Here is a 23613-nt window from a genome sequence, read left to right on the forward strand (position 1 = left end):
TAATGGAAAAACACATTGTTTACATTGAAGATATGTTTGTCTGGGTGTAACAATATAGACAATTTTTATAACATTTTTTTCTTTTGTAACCCTGTGGAATTGGTATATTCTCTTGAAAATGAGAACTGTCAGCAACGTTTGTAAGTTTTTTTCTTCCTTTTTTATTTTTATTTGCTATAGAAATTTCATAATTTGTAATATTTGAATGTAGCGAAACCTAACCTAACCTCGGATCACTCAGCCGTACTTTTAACAGTTAGTGCATCCCCACCAATCCGCTCTTCACCACCCAAACTATTTCAGCCGAATACAGATAGGTGTAGATTCCACGAACTAGTTGATCAAAATATAGACATGAAGGTTAGCCTCAAATCAACTCAAGAAATTGATGATGCAATAAATAAGTTAACAAATGTAATTCAAACCGAAGCTTGGGAGGCCACACCTTACTCAAGCGCAGATTTTTAACAACTCTTTTTCAATTCCAGAACATATTCGCATCCTGATAGCTAACAAACGCAGAGCTAGGGCCTTGTTTCAACGCTCTCGTCTTCCATCACATAAACAAAACTTTAATAATCTGGCTAATTCTCTAAAAAAAAATACTTTCTAAACATAAAAACCACTTTCAAGTCAATTATCTTACTAATTTGTCACCAAATAAAAGTCTTTGGGATGCTACTAAAAAGTCCCTAAAAAACGTAGCACCAAACACCCCGTTAACTAAACCAGATGGCAGTCTCGCCTCCTCAGATGCTGATAAAGCTGAACTACTTAAAATACACCTAGCTGAAACATTTAGCCCTCACACTGAGATACAAACCCCTCAAAATACCAAGTTAGTTAAACAGTACCTAGATAGTCCCCTTCCTCTCTATCTACCAACTAAATCGTTTACTCCAAATGATGTTAAATATGCTATACAGAAATACAGTCTTAAGAAATCTCCGGGCTATGACTTAGTCACTGCGGAAGTAGCCAGGTGTCTCCCAAAAAGAGCAATCGTTCTTTTAACAGTCTTATATAATGCTGCAGTAAGATTGACATATTTCCCTCTACTTTGGAAATTTTCAATCATTATTCTATTCCATAAACCTAAAAAGCCTCCTGATCTACCTTCTTCCTATCGACCTATAAGCCTCCTGCCCTTCTTCGCTAAAATATTCGAAAGACTTATACTAAAAAGAATCCTTCCTTGTATCTACTCTAGAAACGTACTTCCTAATACTCAATTTGGGTTTCGTGCCAATCACTCCACAACTCACCAGCTGCATAGATAAGTTGATGCCATATCTTTTTCACTGGAAAAAAAAAAATACTGCTCTTGCGTATTTCTTGATGTGTCGCAAGCATTTGATCGTGTCTGGCACAAAGGCCTTCTCTATAAATTAAAACTTTTTCTTCCGCCAACATACTACTTGCTGATAAAATCATATTTAATCGACCGTCACTTCCAAGTCAGGTTTGGTTCTTCCTTCTCAAACATAGCAAACATTAATGCAGAAGTCCCTCAGGGTGGCATTCTTTCGCCAATTTTATATAATATATATGCCGCTGATCAACCTACCTCTCTAAATACAACTGTAACTGAGTTTGCGAATGACAAGGCAATTATAGCGATGCATGAAGATCCAATTTCTGCTTCTCAAAACCTTCAACATCACCTTAACTTACTGTCTGATTGGTACAATAATTGGAGAGTTAAAGTAAATCAATCTAAGTCACTACACACTACCTTAACTCTTCGCATTGCTCCCTGCCCAGAAGTTTCCTTAGCTGACATACCTATACCTGCATCTCAATCTGTTAAATACTTAGGACTAACCATTGATCGTCGCCTCACCTGGGCACAACATGTAAGGGAAAAAAAACTCGCCCTAAATGCACGTATTCGGTTGCTCAAAACACTATTAACTAACAAACACACTAAATTAAATATAAAATTGCTTATTTACAAATGCTTAATTAAGCCTATGTGGACATATGGGCTCTAACTGTGGGGTAATGCAAAAAAATCCAATCTCAACAAAATACAAACCGTACAAAACAAAATCTTGCGCTCCATCACCAATGCTACTCCTTATGTTTCAAATTTTACTCTCCACTCTGACTTAAAAATGAAAACTATACACGAAGAAGCCAGAACGTATTACAAACGTTTTTTCAACAAACTGTCTGCTCACTCAAACCCTCTAATATCCGGTCTAGCCACTCACACGATTCCTGGAAACCCTCCACGGCGTCTAAAAAGAAACTGGTGCAGAGACCTGCTTAATGAATAACAGAGAAAAAAAAGGTTAGGTTTAAAAAAAAAAAAAATGCAATAATAATTAAAAAAAATATTTAGTTACACAAATTAGGAAGTGCTATCACTGGATGGTTTCTTCCCTCACCCTATTCATGTTTTTTTTTTTTAATATAATGTAGCACATATTCTCATTATGCCTATGGGTATAGATTGTATATTCTCTAATAAAAAAAAAAAAAAAAAAATTTATTATGTCCCTAAAATCCTTGAAAATTTTATTTTCAGCATTAAATTCTTTTTTGTATATATAATAAGTGTTCCATACAGCAATGTCTAATAAATGAAGTATAACTTTCTTATACCATTTACATGTTTTTCTGGGTGAACTGTATTAGCTAACCATTTGGTCACATTTATCAACTCCACTCATTTTTTCATTATAGTTTACAATTTCTATAGGTTTTAACTTTTGTTGCCCATATTTATTGGTTGATGTGATGATTTGTGGATGATATTTGGTAGTGATAATTGTGACGTCACACTTGTCTTTCCATTTTGAAATGTAAATTTCATTTTTTCTCTGCCATACGTGATCACCCTTTTTCAATTTCTTTTTAGTTACCTCTTCAGGATTTCCTTTTCTATTGCTTCTTAAAGTTCCCGTACTATGTGTTTTTTTTTTTAATAATAATTCGGAAAGAGTAGTGCTGTTATAATAATTGTCCATGAATAAACTGTGGCCTTTGCATAAAAATGGATCCATAAGCTTAAGGACTAGGCTATCTGTTTTAGAATTTGTTGACGGCAATAAATAATTATTTTTACCTTTATAAACTTCAATATTTAACACGTATCCATTAGAATCACATAGTTCAAAAAACTTTATCCCATATTTTGCCTTCTTGCCCTTTATATATTGCCTAAAGCTTAATCTTCCGCGATGTAACAGTAGTGACTCGTCTAAAGATAAATCTTCTCCCGGGTAAAATGCTTTTTGAAAATTTGCAATTAGTATTTTGAACAGTGGATTTAATTTGCTCATTGGGCCAGTATCTGTGGATAGACTTGAATATTCAACGCTAAAGTACGCGAGAAGCTGTTCAAAACGTCGTCCTGACATGGTGTATTTTATTATTGGGTGATAGTATAATGGATTATTTGAGAAAATATCACGCAATGATGGAAATTTTAATGTACCCATAAGCATTAACATTTCAAGAAATTTTTTTTATTTCTTCTGGGTCAGTTTCAGTAAATTTAGATTTACGAGAATATTTTCCATGGAGTCGATTTTTATTTTTTTGATCTAATCCGTATGCATTTGTAGATTTTACAATAATGTCAATAACTTCTTTAGTCCCAATTTGATTAAATATTTCAATTGGGGAATGACGAGCAGTGTCTTCAATATTTAATTTGATTCCACTAGTAGTAGTATCAAAATTAAAATCAGATATAGATATATAGTCATCCTTCCATAATGTGTCAGTTGAATTAGAATCAAAATTATTAGTATCGCTATCATCGCTAGATGTGTTGTCAAATGAATTTTCTTCGTTAGAATAATCAATTTGATTTTGTAACGTACCTGTCGAAGGGCCAGGAGTAGACAAATTATCTAAACTTGAGCTTAGACTTGGACTTGGATTTGTGTTTTGATGACCTGGTAGAAAAGTTAGGTCATTGTCAGTATCATCCGTAAAAAAAGAACTGTCAGAATTAAAGTCAGTGTCTGACAAAAATTGGTTTATTCGATTTTCTTCACGATCAGTCATTTTAATTTTTATATAGGACACGAATAATATAATAAACATGAAACTATTACTAACTATTACGCCGAACAAGCTGAATATATCTGATAAATATTGCCACGCGCCCATAAAGAGAAATGTTGTTTTTGATATTTGATAAATATTATTGGAATTACCTATGTGAACTTATAAATAAAAATTCAATTTAATTCGACAGTGCCCAAATGCGCAATATGCTTAATGTGGGCAACACAACTTCCTCTTTCATAAGAAACCATTGGAATTTTTACTGCTATTACCAAATGCCAGTTTTAAGAAGGTTTTTAGAGTACTGCTATAGCAGTAATATTTTAAACTGCCATGATAGACACAAATGGAGGATTACTGCTATAGCAGTAAAATTGATCGAGTGTCCGTCAACGTGTTAAGGCTAGGTTCACATGAACGCGCGTATACGCGCGTTAGCACGCCATAAAACGCACGTTCACCATTCAGATGGCTGCGTGTCACGCGCGTTGTACGAGAGGGTTCTAGTCAAAAACTATATTAAAAAAGATATATAGTACAGTTCAGACCGTCGTCGAGAATAGATGTGATAGATGCTGGGTGTTTGTGGGGGGGCCATCCACCAAAGAATGAGAAGACGCAGACAAATGAGGAATAGAAAATATTGGGTTCATCCTATTTTAAAAACAAGGCAATCTCATAGTCTTTATGTCATGTTATATCCTAAACTTAGAGAACGCAAGGAAACATTTTTCAATTACTTTAGAATGTCCATTAAATCATTCGATGACTTATTGGAGATAATTAAAGACTCCTTAGAAGCTGATGAAAATGCAATAAGATATTGCATTTCACCACAAGAAAAACTAATCGTTACATAAAGGTAAGTCTGTCTAAATTTTATTAAACTTTTATTTACTGAAAAATATTACAAAATTATAACAAAATAAAAAATCAACCTTTAAACTTAACAAATATATGTTGATCTACTTAATAAATTATATGGTGTGTGAATAAGTCTTTCCCGTTTTTTGTAAGAGATGGCGCCACCAATACTGTGCGAGTATTTAATGGTTACATATGTCATAATCAAAGCTTATTCATCTGTCAACAATTCCACACTAACACATTAGTTGAAATTTTTTCGCATCATAAATTTTTGAAATCGTGAAAATGTCGAAATTTGAGCCGAGTCGACGTCATTTGCGGGAAGTTTCACTTTATTGGTTCAATTTGAAGAAATCTGCTGCCGAGGCGCATCGGTTGCTTCAGGAAGCTTATGGAGAAGGTTATGTCGATGATTCAAGTGTTCGCGGATGGTTTCGACGCTTCAAAAGTGGCGATTTCGACGTGGAAGACAAGGAGCGTTCCGGGCGGCCGCAAATCTTTGAAGATCAAGAATTGGCGACTTTGCTTGATGAAGATTCGTGTCAAACGCAAGAAGAACTTGCTGAAGCATTGGGAGTTGACCGAACAACCATTTCCAAGCGTTTGAAAGCCATGGGAATGATCCAAAAGCAAGGAAATTGGGTGCCGTACGAACTGAAGCTGAGAGACGTCGAACGGCGTTTTTTCACTTGCGAACAGCTGCTTCAGCGACATAAAAGAAAGGGTTTTCTGCATCGTATCGTGACTGGCGATGAAAAGTGGATCCGTTACGATAATCCGAAGCGAAGAAAATCATGGGGACTACCCGGCCATGCATCATCATCGACGGCCAAGCCAAATATTCATGGCGCCAAGCTCATGCTCTGTATATGGTGGGACCAGCTAGGTGTGGTTTACTATGAGCTTCTGAAACCGAATGAAAGGATCACAGGCGAGGTCTATCGACGACAATTGATGCGTTTGAGCCGCGCACTGCGAGAAAAACGGCCACAATACTCCGACAGGCACGACAAAGTTATTTTGCAACATGACAATGCTCGCCCACATGTTGCACAGCCGGTGAAAACATACTTAGAAACGCTCAAATGGGAAGTCCTACCCCACCCGCCGTATAGTCCAGACATTGCTCCGTCTGATTACCATCTCTTCAGATCGATGACGCATGGCCTGGCTGACCAGCACTTCCATTCCTACGAGGAAGCCAAAAAATGGGTGGATGACTGGATAGAGACCAAACCGGTCGAATTTTTTCGCAACGGGATTCGTATGTTGCCAGAAAGATGGGGAAAAGTTGTAGCTAGCGATGGCCAATACTTTCAATAATTCATTTGTAACCATTTTTTCACAATAAAGGCTCAAAATTTGAAAAAAAACGAGAAAGACTTATTTACACAAAAACAAAATTACATTCAATATCAAAACAAAATAAAAAATCAACCCGTAGGCTTGAAAAACATTAAAAAACAGTACAAAAGAATCACCTAATATATTAGTTAAATCATTTTTATCCAAATAAATCAAGGTCTGACGACTCTTGAGAAATCTCCTCACTATTAGTAGATAAAGGTGAAGGATTTTCCATATTTTCGTTAAATTGAGTGCACATTTGATTATGACGAAGCGTAATGTATGGAATAGTTATATAATTTGGACGATCATATTGTGGGTATTGTAACGATTGTCGTCTATCGACATCGTACATTATTCCTTAAGTAGGGCACACGTTGTTAAAATGCTGAGTGTGAGGAATGGCAAGCGGGGCCGACTGCTGACCTAAGGCTTTTAGGCAGCAGTTTAAGGTATATAACAAGGACGAATACGTGTAGTGTAGGAGAGTGTGTGCGAGGTGTATGTGCGACAACAGGAGCAGACAGACGACTAGAAGACTCCTCAAACGATCCGTGCAGACATCCACCATCCACACTCACGGCTTGTCAATCTACCTGGATCGGTAACCTTCAGTGTTCGGACTTATCTAGATAAATGTATCTAGATGAATATCTAGATACATTTTTGTTCATCTTTTATCTTATCTAGATAAATAATTACAAGGTATCTAAACGGTTATCTTAGATATTTTTTTACTAATCTAAATGAATTCATCTAGATAGATTTTTTATTGATAAAAATCACGAAATTGTACAAACGCATTTTTAAATTTTTATTCAGATTCTCAAACAAAGTTTATAGCATACCAATCATACCATAGCTCGTAGCTCACAATGTACTATTCGGGGAATTGATGTTTACAGTTAATGCAATTATTGGTTTATTATGGTCTGTGGAGTGTGGACTATCGACAATGATCGTCTAATGTTTATCGACTATCACGGACTATTTATATAATTTCATTATAGTTACAACGACGGACTAAGATAATATCATAATATATATTATGTATATAATACTACTATATCGTAGTCCGTTGATATAAGTTTAAACCTTAGATAAAAACCGGTCGCCGAAGCCCCCCGGCTACACTGCCACAGACACACGCAAATATGCAATACCAAAATAGGCATATTTTGATTTTAGGATTTATTTATAGTTTGGTCGAATGTGCGACTGTCGGCTTCGTTTCTCGATTTGTCAGTTATCATTTATTCTCAGTTTCACTCAACAGTTTAACAGCTCAACAGCTACTGTTAAAATTTTTTGTTTAGTGTTAAACGTAGTGACATTCATAATGAAGCGATTTTTAGTTACAAGTTCTGAAAATAATAAAAAATGTATTAAAGAAGCTATCGATAATCCTTCACCGGCCTCACCCGGTATAAATGAATCAATGGCTCACATTCCTTCGACTAGTTCAACTTCAGCTCAAGAAATTGATAAAATTACAAATAATTATTTGTTTGACGGCACATTTTATAAAGTAATTTCAATTGTTGATAATAAATTTACTGCTGATTGTCAATTGTGCAATAAAACAATACGCGGGCAAATCAATTCCACAGGAAACTTTTTAAATCATATTAAGGTATGTATGCTAATCTTATGTATATAGGTATTATAGGTATTATTTATTTATTAATTATTATAATAAAACAGGTGTTTTACCTAATACAATGAATATTATTAAATTACCATAATTAAACAAATAATACTAAATAAATGTAATTTAATTCAATAAAATTCAATGTTTACATTTCAAAAAGATGATCTATATTGGCAAGATAAATAAATTATTATGTACAAATAGGTTAATAAAATAAAACTGTTTTGTGATTAATGTATATAAATAATTAAAAAAATAAAGAAATAAATAGGTATAATAAGAATATGATCATTTAAAAATTATTACCAGGTAATAATTTCTAATTAATTTTATTATTCCATAATACTTTGTTATTAATTAACAGTAATTATGAGTGATCTTGAAAAATAAATATTTAAATTTTAAGGTATACTATTTTTAATCAGTTATACTTTACTAGATAAATGGCACACTTAGTGATACATGTATTTCAGCATAACAGTATTAAAACTAAAATATGAAAAATCAATAGTTACCGATCAATTTCTATAAAAATATATAAAACAAAATAAATTAAAATACAGTAATCCCTCGTTATCCGCGGTTTTTTTATCCGCGGTTTCGATTATCCGCGGTTGGGTCCCCGATAACATATTATTAATGCGATTGCGAATGCGATAATCGTTATTGCACGAACACTATAGGTAGTAATTTATTTTTGACAATTGTAGATAATTATTGTTATATCGCTAAAGGTATAACACATAAACATTATACATACTAGTACTTATTGCAGATAAACCACAAAAGGTTACCTACACGTGCACGATTAATAATCGTCAATAGCTCAGTTGTAAGGTGATATTTGTGCATGACACGTGTACAGCAGTGTTTAATAAATTTAGTAGTGAAAATATTTTTAAATGGCTTCTCAATGTAAAATGTCAATAAAAAGGAGAAGAAATGTTTTATCACTCGTTCAAAAAATTGAAATTTTGGACAAATTAAAAAGTGGTGATACTGTAGCGTCAATTGCTAAAACGTACAAAATGAATGAGTCTAGTGTTCGAGAAATACGTAAAAATGAAGAAACAATACGACGCAGTGTTATGGAAAGTGCTCCTATTTCCAATAAAACGTGTTTTATCACGCGTGATGTTATGGTGGAGAAAACTGAAAAAGCCTTAAATATTTGGATTGAAGACCAAACCCAAAAAAAAGTTCCTCTCAGTTCTATAATTATACGTGAAAAAGCTAAACAAATTCATCAGCATTTTACAAGTTCATCGCAGAAGACGGCAAAAACTCGTCGTTTCTTGCAAGCAAAGGTTGGTTTGAAAAATTCAAAAATCGGTGTAACCTTCACAATGTCAAGCTAGTCGGCGAATCTGCCTCTGCAGACCATTTAGCAGCTAAGAATTTTCCGTTAGAGTTGAAAAATGTTATTGAACAGGGAGGTTACACACCTGAACAGGTATTCAATGCAGATGAAACTGGTCTTTTTTGGAAAAGAATGCCATCAAGAACTTTTTTATCAAAAAATGAAAAAACAGCACCCGGATTTAAGGCTGCCAAAGATAGACTAACCTTATTGCTTTGTGCCAATGCTTGTGGTTTTATGATAAAGTCAATGGTCGTTTATAAGTCTCTTAATCCAAGAGCCTTCAAAGGTAAAGATATGAATCACTTGCCTGTGTTTTGGAGAGCAAACAATAAAGCTTGGGTCACAGCACAGATTTTTAGTGATTGGTTTAAGAACTGTTTTATTCCTCAAGTGGAGACGTACCTAAAATTAAAAAATCTCCCTTTTAAAGCTTTATTGCTGATTGACAATGCCCCGGGCCATCCTTCCTCATTAGAACTTCAGCATTCTAACATTAAAGTCATGTTTTTGCCTCCAAATACCACCTCAATTCTTCAACCATTAGATCAAGGGGTGATCGCAGCTTTTAAAGCTTATTACGTAAGAAGAACTTTCCAACGTTTATTAAAAAACATGGAAGAAGATCCAGAACTCACTGTCACACAAGGATGGAAAAATTATAACATCGCTGAATGTCTTGTCAACATCAAAGAATCACTTGACGAAGTTCAACCTTCCACTATAAATGCTTGTTGGCGAAAGTTATGGCCGGAAGTTGTGTTTGTCGATAAAATTGACGATCTGAGCATCACTGTGAATCAAATCGTAGGAATTGCTCGGGACGTAGAAGGTTTTGATGAGATAAATAGAGAAGACATAGAAGAAATGATGAATAACTATGATAAAGAGCTTACATTGGAGGAGCTGGAAGAAATAACCGCAACCCAAAACGAACCAAAACAATCTAACCAGGAAGAAGAGGAAAAAGAGCCTGTGAAGCTGGATTTTTCCTCTAAATCAATCAATGAGATTTTTTCATTGGCAAACCAACTGACTGAACGAGTTTTTGAGACAGATCCACTCACTGAAAGAGCATTAAAGTTCAAAAGAGGAATCCAAGAATTGTTGGTGCCATACGAAGAAGTTCGCAAAGACGTAGAAAATAAAAGGAAGCAAACATCTATTACTAATTTTTTCCATCCTTCTTAATAAGTTTATATAGATAATAATAAATAATAATAATAGATAATAAATAAATTAGTTATATGAATTAAAAAATTATTAATTGATTTTTAAAATTAAAAAAATTAAACATAACCTCCCTTTTTACATTAATTTACGGTCTCGTTATCCGCGGTTTCGTTATCCGCGCAGATTTACTGGAACGTAACCTCCGCGGATAACGAGGGATTACTGTACTTATTTATGTTTCAGAACATGCATTCCTCATTATTATCAAAGTTACAAACAAAGAAAAATGAAAAAAAAATGTTGAGCAATGCTAGTCTAAGTGAGACATTTTTTTACTATAATGTTATTCTGATTGTTGCATTTTAGAAAAGAAATTGTTGCTATACTTATGCTTTTATTATTATGTAAATATTAATTTTATTTTTTATTAATCATTAGGTAAAAAAGACGAATCAACATTACCAGATTTTTCGAAAAAACAATTGAAATTACCCTACTCTCAACTATTTCAACCTAAACAAATATCAAAGCAAACTGTAAGTATATTTTTTTAATTTTAGTAACCTAGTTTATAATTGAGGCTATAAATAACTCTAAAATCTTTTTTAATTTTTTTTATAGATTGTCAATTTGGTGTTTGACTATATTATAGATGAAATGAGACCACTGGTAACGTGTGAAAAACTAGCCTTTAGGAATTTAATTATGGGTCTAACTGGTATAACTGATGCCGCTTATCTTCCAGACAGCAAAGTTATGAAGAGAGAATTAAAATCAAGGTATAAATCCTACGTTGCAATGTTAACTGAATTAATATCTAATCAATATTTTATATGTGTAACCGCTGATATATGGTCTTGTAATAATAAGAGCTACCTTGGCATGACTTGTCATTATATTAATGAAAACAATTATAATAGATGCTCTTATGTATTAGGATGTAGACGTGTCAAAGGTAGCCATACATATTTAAACATTGCAAAAGGTATCATTGAAATTCTTAAAACATTTAATATTAACAATTCTAAAATTACACATTGTGTGACAGATAATGCGTCCAATTTTGGAAAAGCTTTTCGAACATTTTCAATGCACTCACAAAAACAAAATGTAGCACCAACAACAATCTCTTTAGAAAATTTTAATGAAAGTTCTGACATAGAATCTGAGGTAGATGATACAAATTCAAATGTTGATGTTGTTGAATTATCAAACATTTTTTTAAATTCTAATGAAGTGGTTAATGAGTATGATGATGATATTAGTTTACCAGAACACCTAACTTGTGCTGCACATACATTAAGCTTGATTGCCACTTCTGATATAAGTAAAATTTCAGATATATCATATAAAAAAATATCAAAATCCGTATTTGAAAAATTACAGTCATTTTGGAATATTATAAGTAGGAGTTCGGTCGCATCAGACAAAATTTATGATATCTGCAATTGCAAGTTTCCAGTACCCATTTTAACAAGATGGAATTCTATGTTTGTTGCAGTTAAAAAAATTCTTGCTAATAAAGAAAAATTGTTGTGTGGGTTTGATGAGTTGAAAATAAATAAATTAAAAATTATTGAATGGAAATTTCTTGAAGAATACTGTTTAGTAATGGAACCTTTAGCATTAGCCCTTGATAAATTACAAGGTGAGAAATCTATTTTCCTGGGTTATGTAGCTCCAACAATAATCGCATTGAGACTCAGGTTGATTCAAGCTTCGCATTTAATACATTGTAGACCATTATCTTTATTAGTTATCAAAAGTCTTGAAAAGCGATTCGATTATATTTATAAATTAGAAACCCCCTTGAGTAAAACTTTTATCTTAGCTTCTATCAGTCACCCTAATTTCAAGCTTAATTGGGTGCCAGTAAGATATAAAAAATTATGTAAACAACTTTTTTCTTTCTGAATGTGACAAAGTAAATGCAGTTGAAAAACTCCAAGAAAATGCATCTGAAGATGAGCATGATGGTGCCAGTGATAATGAATTCTATAATATTCTAAATGGGACTGATGATGATTTTGAAGGATGTAACTCTGGAGATACTGTAGGAGAAAACAGAAGTGAAAAAAATAATTTGGCTAGTGTTCAAGCTCTTTCTTATTTAGACTGTAAAAATAAAGAATTATCATTATTAGATAACTTTCCCATAGTCAAACAAGTTTTTTTTAAATATAATACCTCGCTTCCATCGTCTGCTCCTGTTGAGAGACTTTTCAGTAGTGGTTCTCAAATATTAACTCCTAGGAGGAATAGACTTAGTGATTCAATATTTGAAATGCTATTATGCTGTAGGTGTAATCAAAATAAATGATATTTTAAGTTCATTACATTTAATAATATTATGTAGATACTTGTAGATTATATACACATTAAAAATCCATGTTTTTTTTTTTTTTTTTGAAAAACATTACTACTGTTCATTACATTTGACATACATGTAGATTATTATATACTTTTTAATACACCACATTTTATAATTAATTACTAAGATTATATAATTATCCTGATAATAAAAGATTGTAATTTTGTAAAGTAATGCTTAGTTTTTTTCTTTATTATTATGTTCCTAGTGCCAAACTAAAATACACCTAAATTTAAAATATTTAGTTAATAACTTATTTTGACTTTTGAATTATGGATATACATAAATTGAATTTCACACAATAAATATTTTATTTATAATTTAACTACCTATTACAATTAAAATGCTAAATGATAATTTTATTATTATAACAATAGCATTAATAATATTAATATTTAATTCCAAAAATGTGATACTTGCTTATTCATTAGGTATGTAAATATGCAGATTAGGTATACTGTTCTGTATTTGTTATTTCATTTATTTATTTATTTGAATGTCTTTAAAATGAGGCATGAGTGGTTTATTTATTATTTCATTAACGAATAATAATAATTTTTTACATTAATATAATAAAAAAACACATGAAACATTTGATGTGTTAGGCTATAGCTATATTATATGATAGTATAATATAGCTAGGTATAGCTATAATGCTGTAGACTGTATGGCAACAGTAAATAGAATAATGAAATAAAAACTATATGTTTAGTCAGATTATTTTAAAACCATTTAAAAAAAATTGTACTTATCTTTTTTTTTATCTAGATAAAAAAGTATTTATCTTTATCTTTATCTAGATAAATCTGAGTTAAGTTATCTTTTATCTCTATCTAGATACATTTGAGTTGCATTATCTTTATCTTTATCTAGATAAAAAAATACTTATCTAATCCGAACACTGGTAACCTTCATTCTATTATATAAATCTTAAATTATCTGTTAAATATACATTACATTTTATTCAATTGTGCTTTACTTAAATAGGGTAACCCTGATCTAGTATATTAATATTACACACCGAGGTCGAGTCCCCGAGACCTCGTTAATCAAAACATAACTTTATCGGTAAGAGGACGCGAGAGCGCTTCACGACAGGTGAAGAGGGGACGTTACAGTATGCATATCGTTGCATATTTTGTTGGCTGTACGATGTGGATACATGGTTGGATTTAGAGATGTCTGTACTAGAAGGTTGAGAATGAGTTTGTATTGATTGATTTTTTTAAAGTAGGTTGTAAATTTCGATTTTAGTTTTTAAACGCATTGCATCTGGTACTTTTTTAATTTCTTTGTATAAAGATAAACAAAATAATTAATTATCTTCGTCATCCTCTTTTTTTTTATAGTATTCCTGTGATTTAAACTTGTTTCTATTATGTTGGCAAAGTGCTCATTAGCAGGATAAAGTTTTATTTTTTTCGTTGCTGAAGAGGACTTTTGAACGTACCTTCTTCATTTGAAACTCTGAAACTATCTTCCTCGATCGAATTTTCAGTCGATGATTCTAAATTTTCATCACCGCCAACATCTGCAGTTTCAAAATTGCTCTTCGTAGAATTTTTTTTATGGTTGGCTGTAGAAATTGCAACCTTTTATAATATAAATATATAAATATGACGACTTCACTGCTCCCGATCCAGACTTAACTTCTTTCATTTTTTTTACTTCCTTTACATATGCATCTCGAATACCCTTCCATCTCTTTTGTAATTCTAATCCTGAAACAAACAATCGGATTGTAAACTGTGCCCATGCATTTTTTATGCATTAAAATGTATCCAAAATATCTCATATAATATTTAGCCAAAGTTATGAAAATACACGGAAAAAAAAGTAATCTGTATAGTCTATATATAAAAAATAATCATAAATTATTTTTTTATATTATATTTCAGATACTTGTCAACAGGTTGCTCGATAACCGATTTACACTATAGTTACAAAATTGGAGTATCTACTTTGAGTGGCATAATACGCCAGGTATGCCAAATCATATGGATTAAATTAAAAAATACTGTAATGAATGAACCTAACAAACAGAAATTGAAGACCTGAGGACAACAACAAGACATCTCCATATTTTGGCCAAAATCAGTTTTTGATTGTACATTATCAAGAAAAAAAAACTGCGTCGTTTAGTGCAACAACCAGACAAATCCGACTGTTAAATACAAAGATATCATATAAATGGAGATGTCTGGTTTTTATTTTAGTACAACAACAAGACATCTCCGGAGATATCTTGTTGTTGCATTGGGAACACTGTTATTCGCACATGATCCTCTTGTTATGATTGTGTTAACGTTATCACTGTATTACTAGTGGCGGACTGCTCACTACAATCACACTCGATATTCGATAATAGCAAAATATTATTAATATTTCTAGTATTAAAATATATATAACTGGAAACGTAATAAGTGTAAAAATGCGAATGTGTCTGGGGATGAGCATTATAGTTTGCGTGGGAAACATATTTTACAAAGGAAAACAGGGCCGGATTGTAAGTGTAAAAATAAATGTTTTTTGAAAGTTAGTGATGAAGAAAAACATAAAATTTTAAGTTGTTTTAACCAAATCGGAAATAAGGAAAAACAAGATACGTACATTGCGAGCTTGATAAAAATAAATAACGTAGTAAGACATAGACCAAAAAATAACACTAAACCAAGATCTTGTTCATGTATTTATAAAGTTAGGATAAATCGTGTGTAAAAAGTCGTTTTGTTCAATCTTCGGTATTGGAAAATCTAGAGTGGAAAGGATTGTTAAGTTGCTCCAAAACAACGTACCGAGCCCAGTGGATAGACGAGGAAAACACAGAAATAGAGGCAATATAAAAGATGAACACATTTTATTCCAAATTGATACACATATTCTAAGTTTTCCCGCTCGTCAATCTTATTATAGCCGTTCTAAGAATGATGAAGTATGATATTTATCTCCGGATCTGAATATAAGCAAAATGTATAATCTTTATTTAATGAAATATGAAAATGAAACATGGGAGTTAATGAAAAATAAAAATAATAGCATAAAACCAACAGTTTCCGATCATTTGTATCGAAATCGTTTCTATACAAATTTTAAATTGTCTTTCGGGTATCCACGCTCCGACACATGCCAAACTTGTGATAATCTAGTAAATTTAATATCCACAGAAAATGACGAAAATATTAAAAAAAAAATGGAAACCGAAAAATTATTACACCTATCAAAAGCCGATGTATTTTACAGTGATCTGAGGCACAGGGGGTACAGTCAATTGGTCGTATGAAATTGGTCGTGGTAAAATTTGTCGTCTGAAATTGGTCGTTTTGTAAATTGGTTGTTTGGTAAATTAGTCGTTTTCAATATAATATGTATTTTATGTAAAAAAATATTTGGTCATAATTTTGAATTTAATGTATGTGATAATAATTATAAGTTTTAAAAATAATATGTGAAAATAATTATAAGTTATGAGCTATCCCAGATATATATTCATCAAATGTTCTATTATTAAACGTTTTAAATATTGTATTTATCCTCTCAGCGGTGTCATTATATTTCTTTCGTTTTCTAGGGGTTTCTGCTCCAGTGCAATATTGGACCATTTTCAGACGGTTTAGTTTTTCTTCTTTTTGTAGGGCTCTTATAAATTTCCAAATGCTAGGGTGAATAGCATTCGATATGGATGAAAAACTATTATGCCATCCTTCTACCGAATTATTAGTTTTTGGAAGGTTATATTCATCAACATAGCAATTCCAAATTGTAATTGAAAATGTTGGATTTTTCCTTTTCCCGTTCCTGTCCATTTTACCAACCTAAGCAACAGTTGCTACAACAGATTGAGGACTTAGTTCAGTTTTCTTAGCACGCTCCTTTAAATTTGCCATTGCTCTTTTCGCTTCGATTTTGGCAATATCGGGAAAATGAACATGCGATATTTTGGTTACATCACTTAGAATGGAATTTTCATCTGTATGTATTCTAGCTTTACATTTTTTTTTTAAATTTTCAACACATTTCCATATAGTTTTTTAATCATTTCTACTTTCAAAACGATATAAAAAACCATCATGCACGAGCATATCTTTTCCTCTTTCACTTTTAATACAATTTAGAGGCATATTAATTATTATGTTTTATTAACTCGATTATATAATTATTAGCACTAGACTACACCGTCAATCACAGTCAACTAAAATTTGTAAACACAGTATACACTTTAGAAGACATGAAACATTATTATTTGTATTCCAGATAAAGAACATCCGATAATAGTTGTTCGCGCAAGTTATCGAGTGCGATAACTTCAAATAGATTTTATTGCCGCCCTAATCGCGACTCCTCTCTTCTGGGGTCGATGGCCCTATGATATGCTATTTTAAAACCGATTGCCCGACAGTAAAAACGGATTAGTAGGTCAACGGCCTTCACAATCACATATCTTTACGGAATTATACCCGCCGTAAAGATTACGTACAGATATTGCCCTACCAAAAAGTGATATAGGGTTATTGGCCACTAATTTCGGAAAATATGCTACAACTATTTTACCAAACGACGAATTTACAAAACGACAAATTTTACCGCGACCAATTGTATACGACCAATTGACATAGATTCGAGGCACAGAACTGATGAGGCAAAGGTAGAAGGTAATAAAATAGATGTCTTAGCATTCGATTACCAACAAAACATGCCGTTACCTCACATTCCCTGTGGGGACGTGTTCTATAAAAGGCAACTATGGGTGTACAACTTTTGTATTCATTCTGCAAGAACTGGGAAATCGTACTTTTTTATGTATGATGAAGTAACGGCACACAAAGGACAAAACGAAGTTATTAGTTTTCTGCAATATTATTTTTCGAAAATTATGGACCAAACTGTAGAAAACGTTTACATTTTCTCAGACAACTGCAGTTCACAAAATAAGAATTTTGCTTTGACACAATATTTGTATACGATTGTAACAAAAAATTTATATGGCATAAAAAATATAATACATCGGTACCCGGAGCCTGGCCATAGCTTTTGGCCCTGTGACCGTGCATTCGGTTTAATCGAGAAAAACAGAAGAAAGCTTGAACGAATATATTTACCATAGGAGTATAAAGAACTAGTTAAAGGTACTTGTAAAAAATTTCATATAATCGATGTCAAACAAGACATGATCTTAAATTATAGCGAACATTTAAAACCCCTTTTTAAAAAAACCGTGACAAATAAAGACAAAGCTAATTTTTCTATTTTGTCGTATCGGTTTATTGAATATACACAACGTGGATTATATGCTAGTGTGTCTGTGCATTCAACTGCAAAAAATCATTTCATAATACAGAAAGCAAATACTACTTTAAGTCTACCCGAACCTACGTATTTATTATACCATGGCGCCCTAAAAATAAAAAAAGCCAAGTTGAAAGATGTAAGCGATCTTGCTTCGAAGTATGTTCCAGCTGAATGTTTATGGTACTATAAGGATCTTAAATCAAATGAAGATCAAGAAAATATTGACTACAGTGATGTAGAATAAAAATTGCTTTGTCGATTTTAACTGAATGGTAGGAAGCGTTGTCCATGACAATAACGGAGTTTGGTTTTAGGCGAGGTAGAATGCCCTCCATCCACTCACGAAATATGTCCCCATTCATTTCATTATGGTAGTCACCTGTGTTTTTTTTTTTTGATTCAAAACATAGCAAACTCCAGGTAGAAAACCGTCTTCCGAGCCGATGTGGAGAACAATGATTCGTTTCCCTTTGCCCGAGGGATTAACAGCACCTGTCGATAGTCCTTTTAGAAATGCATCCCGGTTAGATTTGATTGTTCCGTCGACCCACGTTTTCGAAGTACAGTCGCCAGCATTCACCCATGTTTCGTCGAGGAAATAAATATGTCAACCCTCTTCCCGGTATTTTTTGATGTTGTCCAAATACATTCTTCGCCACACAACAATCTCAATTTTTTTCGGTCATAGCACTGTTCCTACTTCTTTTACTATACCGGAAATCTAAGTCTTTCAAAAGGTGAAATAAATTTGTACGGGATATCGGTGGCAAACTGTCGTCGGCGGGTACGGCTTGGTAGATTTTGTCAACCGTAGGAATTTCACGGCGAAACCATATACTGTGAACGTGCCTGCGTACAGCGTTTTTCGCAAAATCATTAAAAAGATCCCGGAACGATTTTTTGTTTCTTGTTCGTTTTGGAATAGGCACAGTGTGTGTCTCCTTGTACGCCTTAATGATGTTGTGGACTGAACGGTCGCTAATACACAAAACTTCGGCTATTTGGCCTCGAATTCTCCTCATGGACATGGTAGGTTCGTCTTGTATAATACATTTGTACATATTTACAACACGGATTCTTAAATCCTCACTTATAATCTGAAATAAAAATATTTAAAAACATAAGTCTTAATAAATTGCTGTCTTGGAGGACATATTTGCAGTGTTGGGTAGTATTCTGAATAAAGTGTTCCAAATAGTATTTCCAAATTTTTAAGTATTCAGAATACTTTTTCCGACAGTATTTGGAATAACTACAATAATAATTTTTTCATTGTTTTCCTGAACATTTTTACAATATCATACACATTTTAAAATTTTAAACAAAGTATCAACAACTTAATTATATTATATTTAGAATTATCAAATTATATATGTTGGCAAATTTTACGTTTAATATTTAAAACAAAAATTTAAAAATATTTTAAAAGTATTTGTAATATTTTGGAAGTATTTAAAATACTTTATTCGGAATACTATTTTTATGAAGTATTTGAATTTTGAATATATGTTCTGAATACTATTTATCATAAGTATTTGAGCATTTATTTCAATTACTTTTTAAAGTATTTTCCCAAAGTGTGCGTATTTGAAATTGAGAATGATAACAGATTTATGTATTATATTATATAATAGGTACTCACTTTTCCACTTTTTCCCTTTTTAATTGGTGATGGGCCATATCCAGCATTATCCTCACTAGAGCTGTCTGCCATGTCAGATAAATAATTCACAAAATAATATAATAAAAAAACTGAGCAAATATCGGAGGGTGCGCGGTGTTTTGGTATGTTGCGGAATGAACGCGTAAACCACTTGTGGCATGGACGCAAGTGATATTATAGTTCACTACGTATACATCTGCTAAATGTCGGCGGCGGCGGCGCTGCCTACATCAACGCCAGCTGGTGGCAACAGACATGCGCGAACGAGACGAGTTTTCGTCAAGCGAGTGGGAATTCTTATTCTGAATAGAGTATAGTACCCACGCAATCTTTCACATTTTTTTCTTGAAACGTATGTAATGTACTTTTTTGCGCTGAAAATAGTGGTGCAATCAAAATTATTTATTTTATTTACAATATTATGATTTATGGTAATTTTATTTTAAAATAGTGAAGAAAGCAATGAAAATATTAATGAACAATCAAATGTCCACAATTTAGAATTATGTGATACTCAGATTAGTACTTTAACTTCTACTTCATCTTCTACAGTTCCATCTCGAAAACGACGTCGTCGTAATAATTTAACAAGTGAAAGAAATGATACATCATCATGCAGTCCTGAAAGAACTGAAATTATTCATCAAGCCGTGGCTAAAATGGTGGCTTTAAATCAATTGCCTATATCGTTCTGTTCTAGTACTGGATTTAATTATTTCATGTCCATCGTAGAACCAAATTACAAGGCAATTAAGGAAGAGGCATTAAAAAAGAGGCTTTATGCGCTAAAAACTGATATAAAAGAAAAAGTAAAAGAAAAATTGCGTTCTGCTCAAAGTGTATCGTGTACTTCTGATTGTTGGTCATCGTTGTCACAACAGTCATATATAACTATAGGTGCACATATTATTGATACACAGTGGTGCCCAATATCATTTACACTCACTACTCATGAGTTACACGAACGACACACAGCAGAAAATCTTACCCAGCAACTGGAGAATACTTTCAACGAATGGGAAATAGATAAAAAAGTAATAGCAGTTGTAACAGATAATGCTAAAAATATTGTAAATGCCGTCACATCATTAAGTTATATTCCTGAAATTTGTAGTAGTACATGTGCAGCTCATTCATTGCAACTTTGTATCAATAATTCTTTAAAAACAGATACGATAACTGAAATAATTCAAAAATGTTCTAAATTAATTGGTCATTTCAAACACTCCAATGTAGCAATGAATGAATTACATAAAAAACAAGAACAATTAGGCTATCCCAAAAGTTCATTGCTTCAATATTGTAAAACACGGTGGAATTCAATTTATACAATGTTGGATCGTCTTTTTATAAATAGAAGTGTAATATTGTCTGTATTAACCAATAGAAGTATAACTACATCAGAAATATGTAGAAAATTGGAGATTACAGGAAATCATTGGTGTTTAATAGAAACTTTGATATGTTTGCTGAAACCATTTTACGTTCTTACAACAGTTCTTTGTAAAGAAAATCATTCTCCCGTGTCTATGGTGAGACCTTTGCTTTATAAAGTTATTGAAAATCATTTAAAATCACGAGATGACGACATTATAATTATTAAAGACTTCAGAAAAACGGTTATAAATGAATTAACAAAGCGGTTTAATCTTCAATTTGAAATTACTAATACAATTTCTGTAAGTCATATTTCAAGTTTTTTAGATCCTAGATACAAGGATCTAGAACATGAACCGATTCATGTTAGAGAAGAAATTCGTAATCATGTTAAAAATTTATTGAATGATATTATTGTTCATCAGCAACAGCCGCAATAACATACATCGATCGGTAATAGCGATCTCAAATTTGTATATTGCCATGATAGTCTTCCTGAGAATGAAATATCTAATCAGTTTCAAGGCTACCTAGCAGAAACACAGTTAAGATTTGACTTTGATCCATTCGAGTGGTGGAAAACACGGGAACATAAATATCCAGCTATAGCGAAGTTGGCATTAAAATATCTGACAATACCGGCAACATCAGTCAGTTCGGAAAGATGTTTTCTACAGCAGGTAATATAGTTACGTCAAAAAGAAGCTGTTTGCTGTCGGAAAATGTTAATATGTTGATTTTTCTTTATCAAAATAGAAAACTATTAGAATGAAAATTATTATGTTTATTTTTTACAAATTATTGTTATTCAATATCACATAACATATAGTATTTATAGGTATAATATTCTAATTATAATTTATAACACAATACATACATGGATATCTGTTTATCTATTAGGATTTATTAAACTATAACATTTATATTATATTATTTATCATAATCAGGGCCGGCCCCAAATACAATTTTTCAACTACCATGCTCATTATTAAAAACGCTCTGTTGATTGTACTAAGTGCATTATATTTATTTATTATATAAAAATTCACTCTTACATTATAATTAAATATATAAAACTTAAAAAAATCTATATTTTATCAAATATAAAAATGTTTACCTTATTACGATTTAACAACAACTTTTTAAATTTACTTGCCGCTTTAGCTGCATCATCTATAACATCATCAAATGATATTTGGTCACAAACTTTTCAATAGACAAAATTGCCATATTGTAGACGATTTTGGTTCATAGTAAGATCTTAAATAGTTTTATGATCTTCAGCTTCAAACTTCTTTCACACGTAGCTGTGGTGACTGAATAGTTAAAATATTCTTAATGCCACTTCAGATTAGGATAGAAATCTTGGAGTGTATAGTGATTAATATATTTTAGTAAATCTAAGTTGTGTGGCGAACTGAAATGAACACATTAATTTAGATGCTTGAGGTAAATTTTCAATTTCTAAAATAATTCAGGACCATCTATATCATGTTCTATTAAGCGCCTCATTAACTAACGTTTAATTTCATCGGATGGCATAATCTTTAAACAATTTCAGTTAAAATGAATTCTGATTTATTTCTGACATTTTCAAATCACACTAAACTTGTTAATGAGGTCTGATTGAAAACACTGGATTCTTAAGTTATTTTCATCTGATACTTTTCCTTCATCGTCGCTTCACATGAATCCTTCACTGGAATCTTACGTTTACGCTTATCTTAATCTGATGAAATATTTACGAACATTTTGCCGTACGTTTCGCCTCATCTAATAGTTATAAATCCAATTTTCTGATTTCTTCAATTGATAATGGTCCATTTATAAGGCTGCATGTAACATCTATTGTTTGATTCTTTGATTGTAATAAAATATTGACACAGTCAATTTGACTCAAAACGTCATTCAAAAGTTTATCAAACATATAAATTTTAAATTAATTTGAATTAAATTTTAGCTTTACCTCTCGTATCGTGTTGAAGTAATATCAGCGCTTAGGGTTTTAATAATTTAAATGCTTTCAATTATTTTAGAGCTGAAACCTTTGTTTTTGTAGACCAGCGTGTACAATGTGATTTTAAGGTAACATTTATTACACTCTTTAACTTTTCCCATCTTGATGTAGATCCAGAAAATAAGTATATACTTTGGACTATTCAAAAATGTAGTGATAGTTGGAGATGTATCTGCTGCTGTACGCCACAAATTCGAACTGTGTGCAGCACCTTAACAAACACGGCAATCTATTTTTATAAAATATGAGCTTTTACACCATATAAATGCCAGCCATATAGAACCATATCGAAGCCTTGGCCTACAATCATTAATATTTAATCCATCATCAAACAGTTTTGTTATTTCACCAGCTAACCCAACACCCTTTTTTTCCTGTGTAGCTATAAAGTCAATAAACGTCTCCTCAATTGTAACTTCTTTATCAATATACGTACGTATCGAATTATTTCTGTTAACTTTCTTTTATGAATGTA

The 23613-nt window shown here is 32.2% G+C and overlaps 3 protein-coding genes across 3 annotated transcripts; 2 read left to right on the top strand and 1 right to left on the bottom strand.

Annotated features, from left to right (window-relative positions):
- Positions 1–2639: 2639 nt before the first annotated feature.
- Positions 2640–3368, bottom strand: LOC112592244 (piggyBac transposable element-derived protein 4-like). The gene has a single exon (XM_025336257.1). The coding sequence runs from the start codon at positions 3366–3368 to the stop codon at positions 2640–2642; it is 729 nt and encodes a 242-aa protein (XP_025192042.1).
- Positions 3369–8919: 5551 nt separating this feature from the next.
- Positions 8920–10442, top strand: LOC112592245 (tigger transposable element-derived protein 1-like). The gene is made up of 2 exons (XM_025336258.1): positions 8920–9198; positions 9324–10442. The coding sequence occupies exons 1-2, from the start codon at positions 8920–8922 to the stop codon at positions 10440–10442; spliced, it is 1398 nt and encodes a 465-aa protein (XP_025192043.1).
- A 9460-nt stretch (positions 10443–19902) lies between these two features.
- On the top strand, positions 19903–21561 carry LOC112592246 (zinc finger BED domain-containing protein 1-like). Its single transcript, XM_025336259.1, has 2 exons — positions 19903–19912; positions 20246–21561. Exons 1-2 carry the CDS (start codon positions 19903–19905, stop codon positions 21559–21561), a joined length of 1326 nt encoding a protein of 441 aa, XP_025192044.1.
- Positions 21562–23613: the final 2052 nt, after the last annotated feature.

Source organism: Melanaphis sacchari, unplaced genomic scaffold, assembly GCF_002803265.2.
Source record: "Melanaphis sacchari strain LSU unplaced genomic scaffold, SCAv2.0 Contig163_pilon_pilon, whole genome shotgun sequence".
NCBI lineage: Eukaryota > Metazoa > Arthropoda > Insecta > Hemiptera > Aphididae > Melanaphis > Melanaphis sacchari.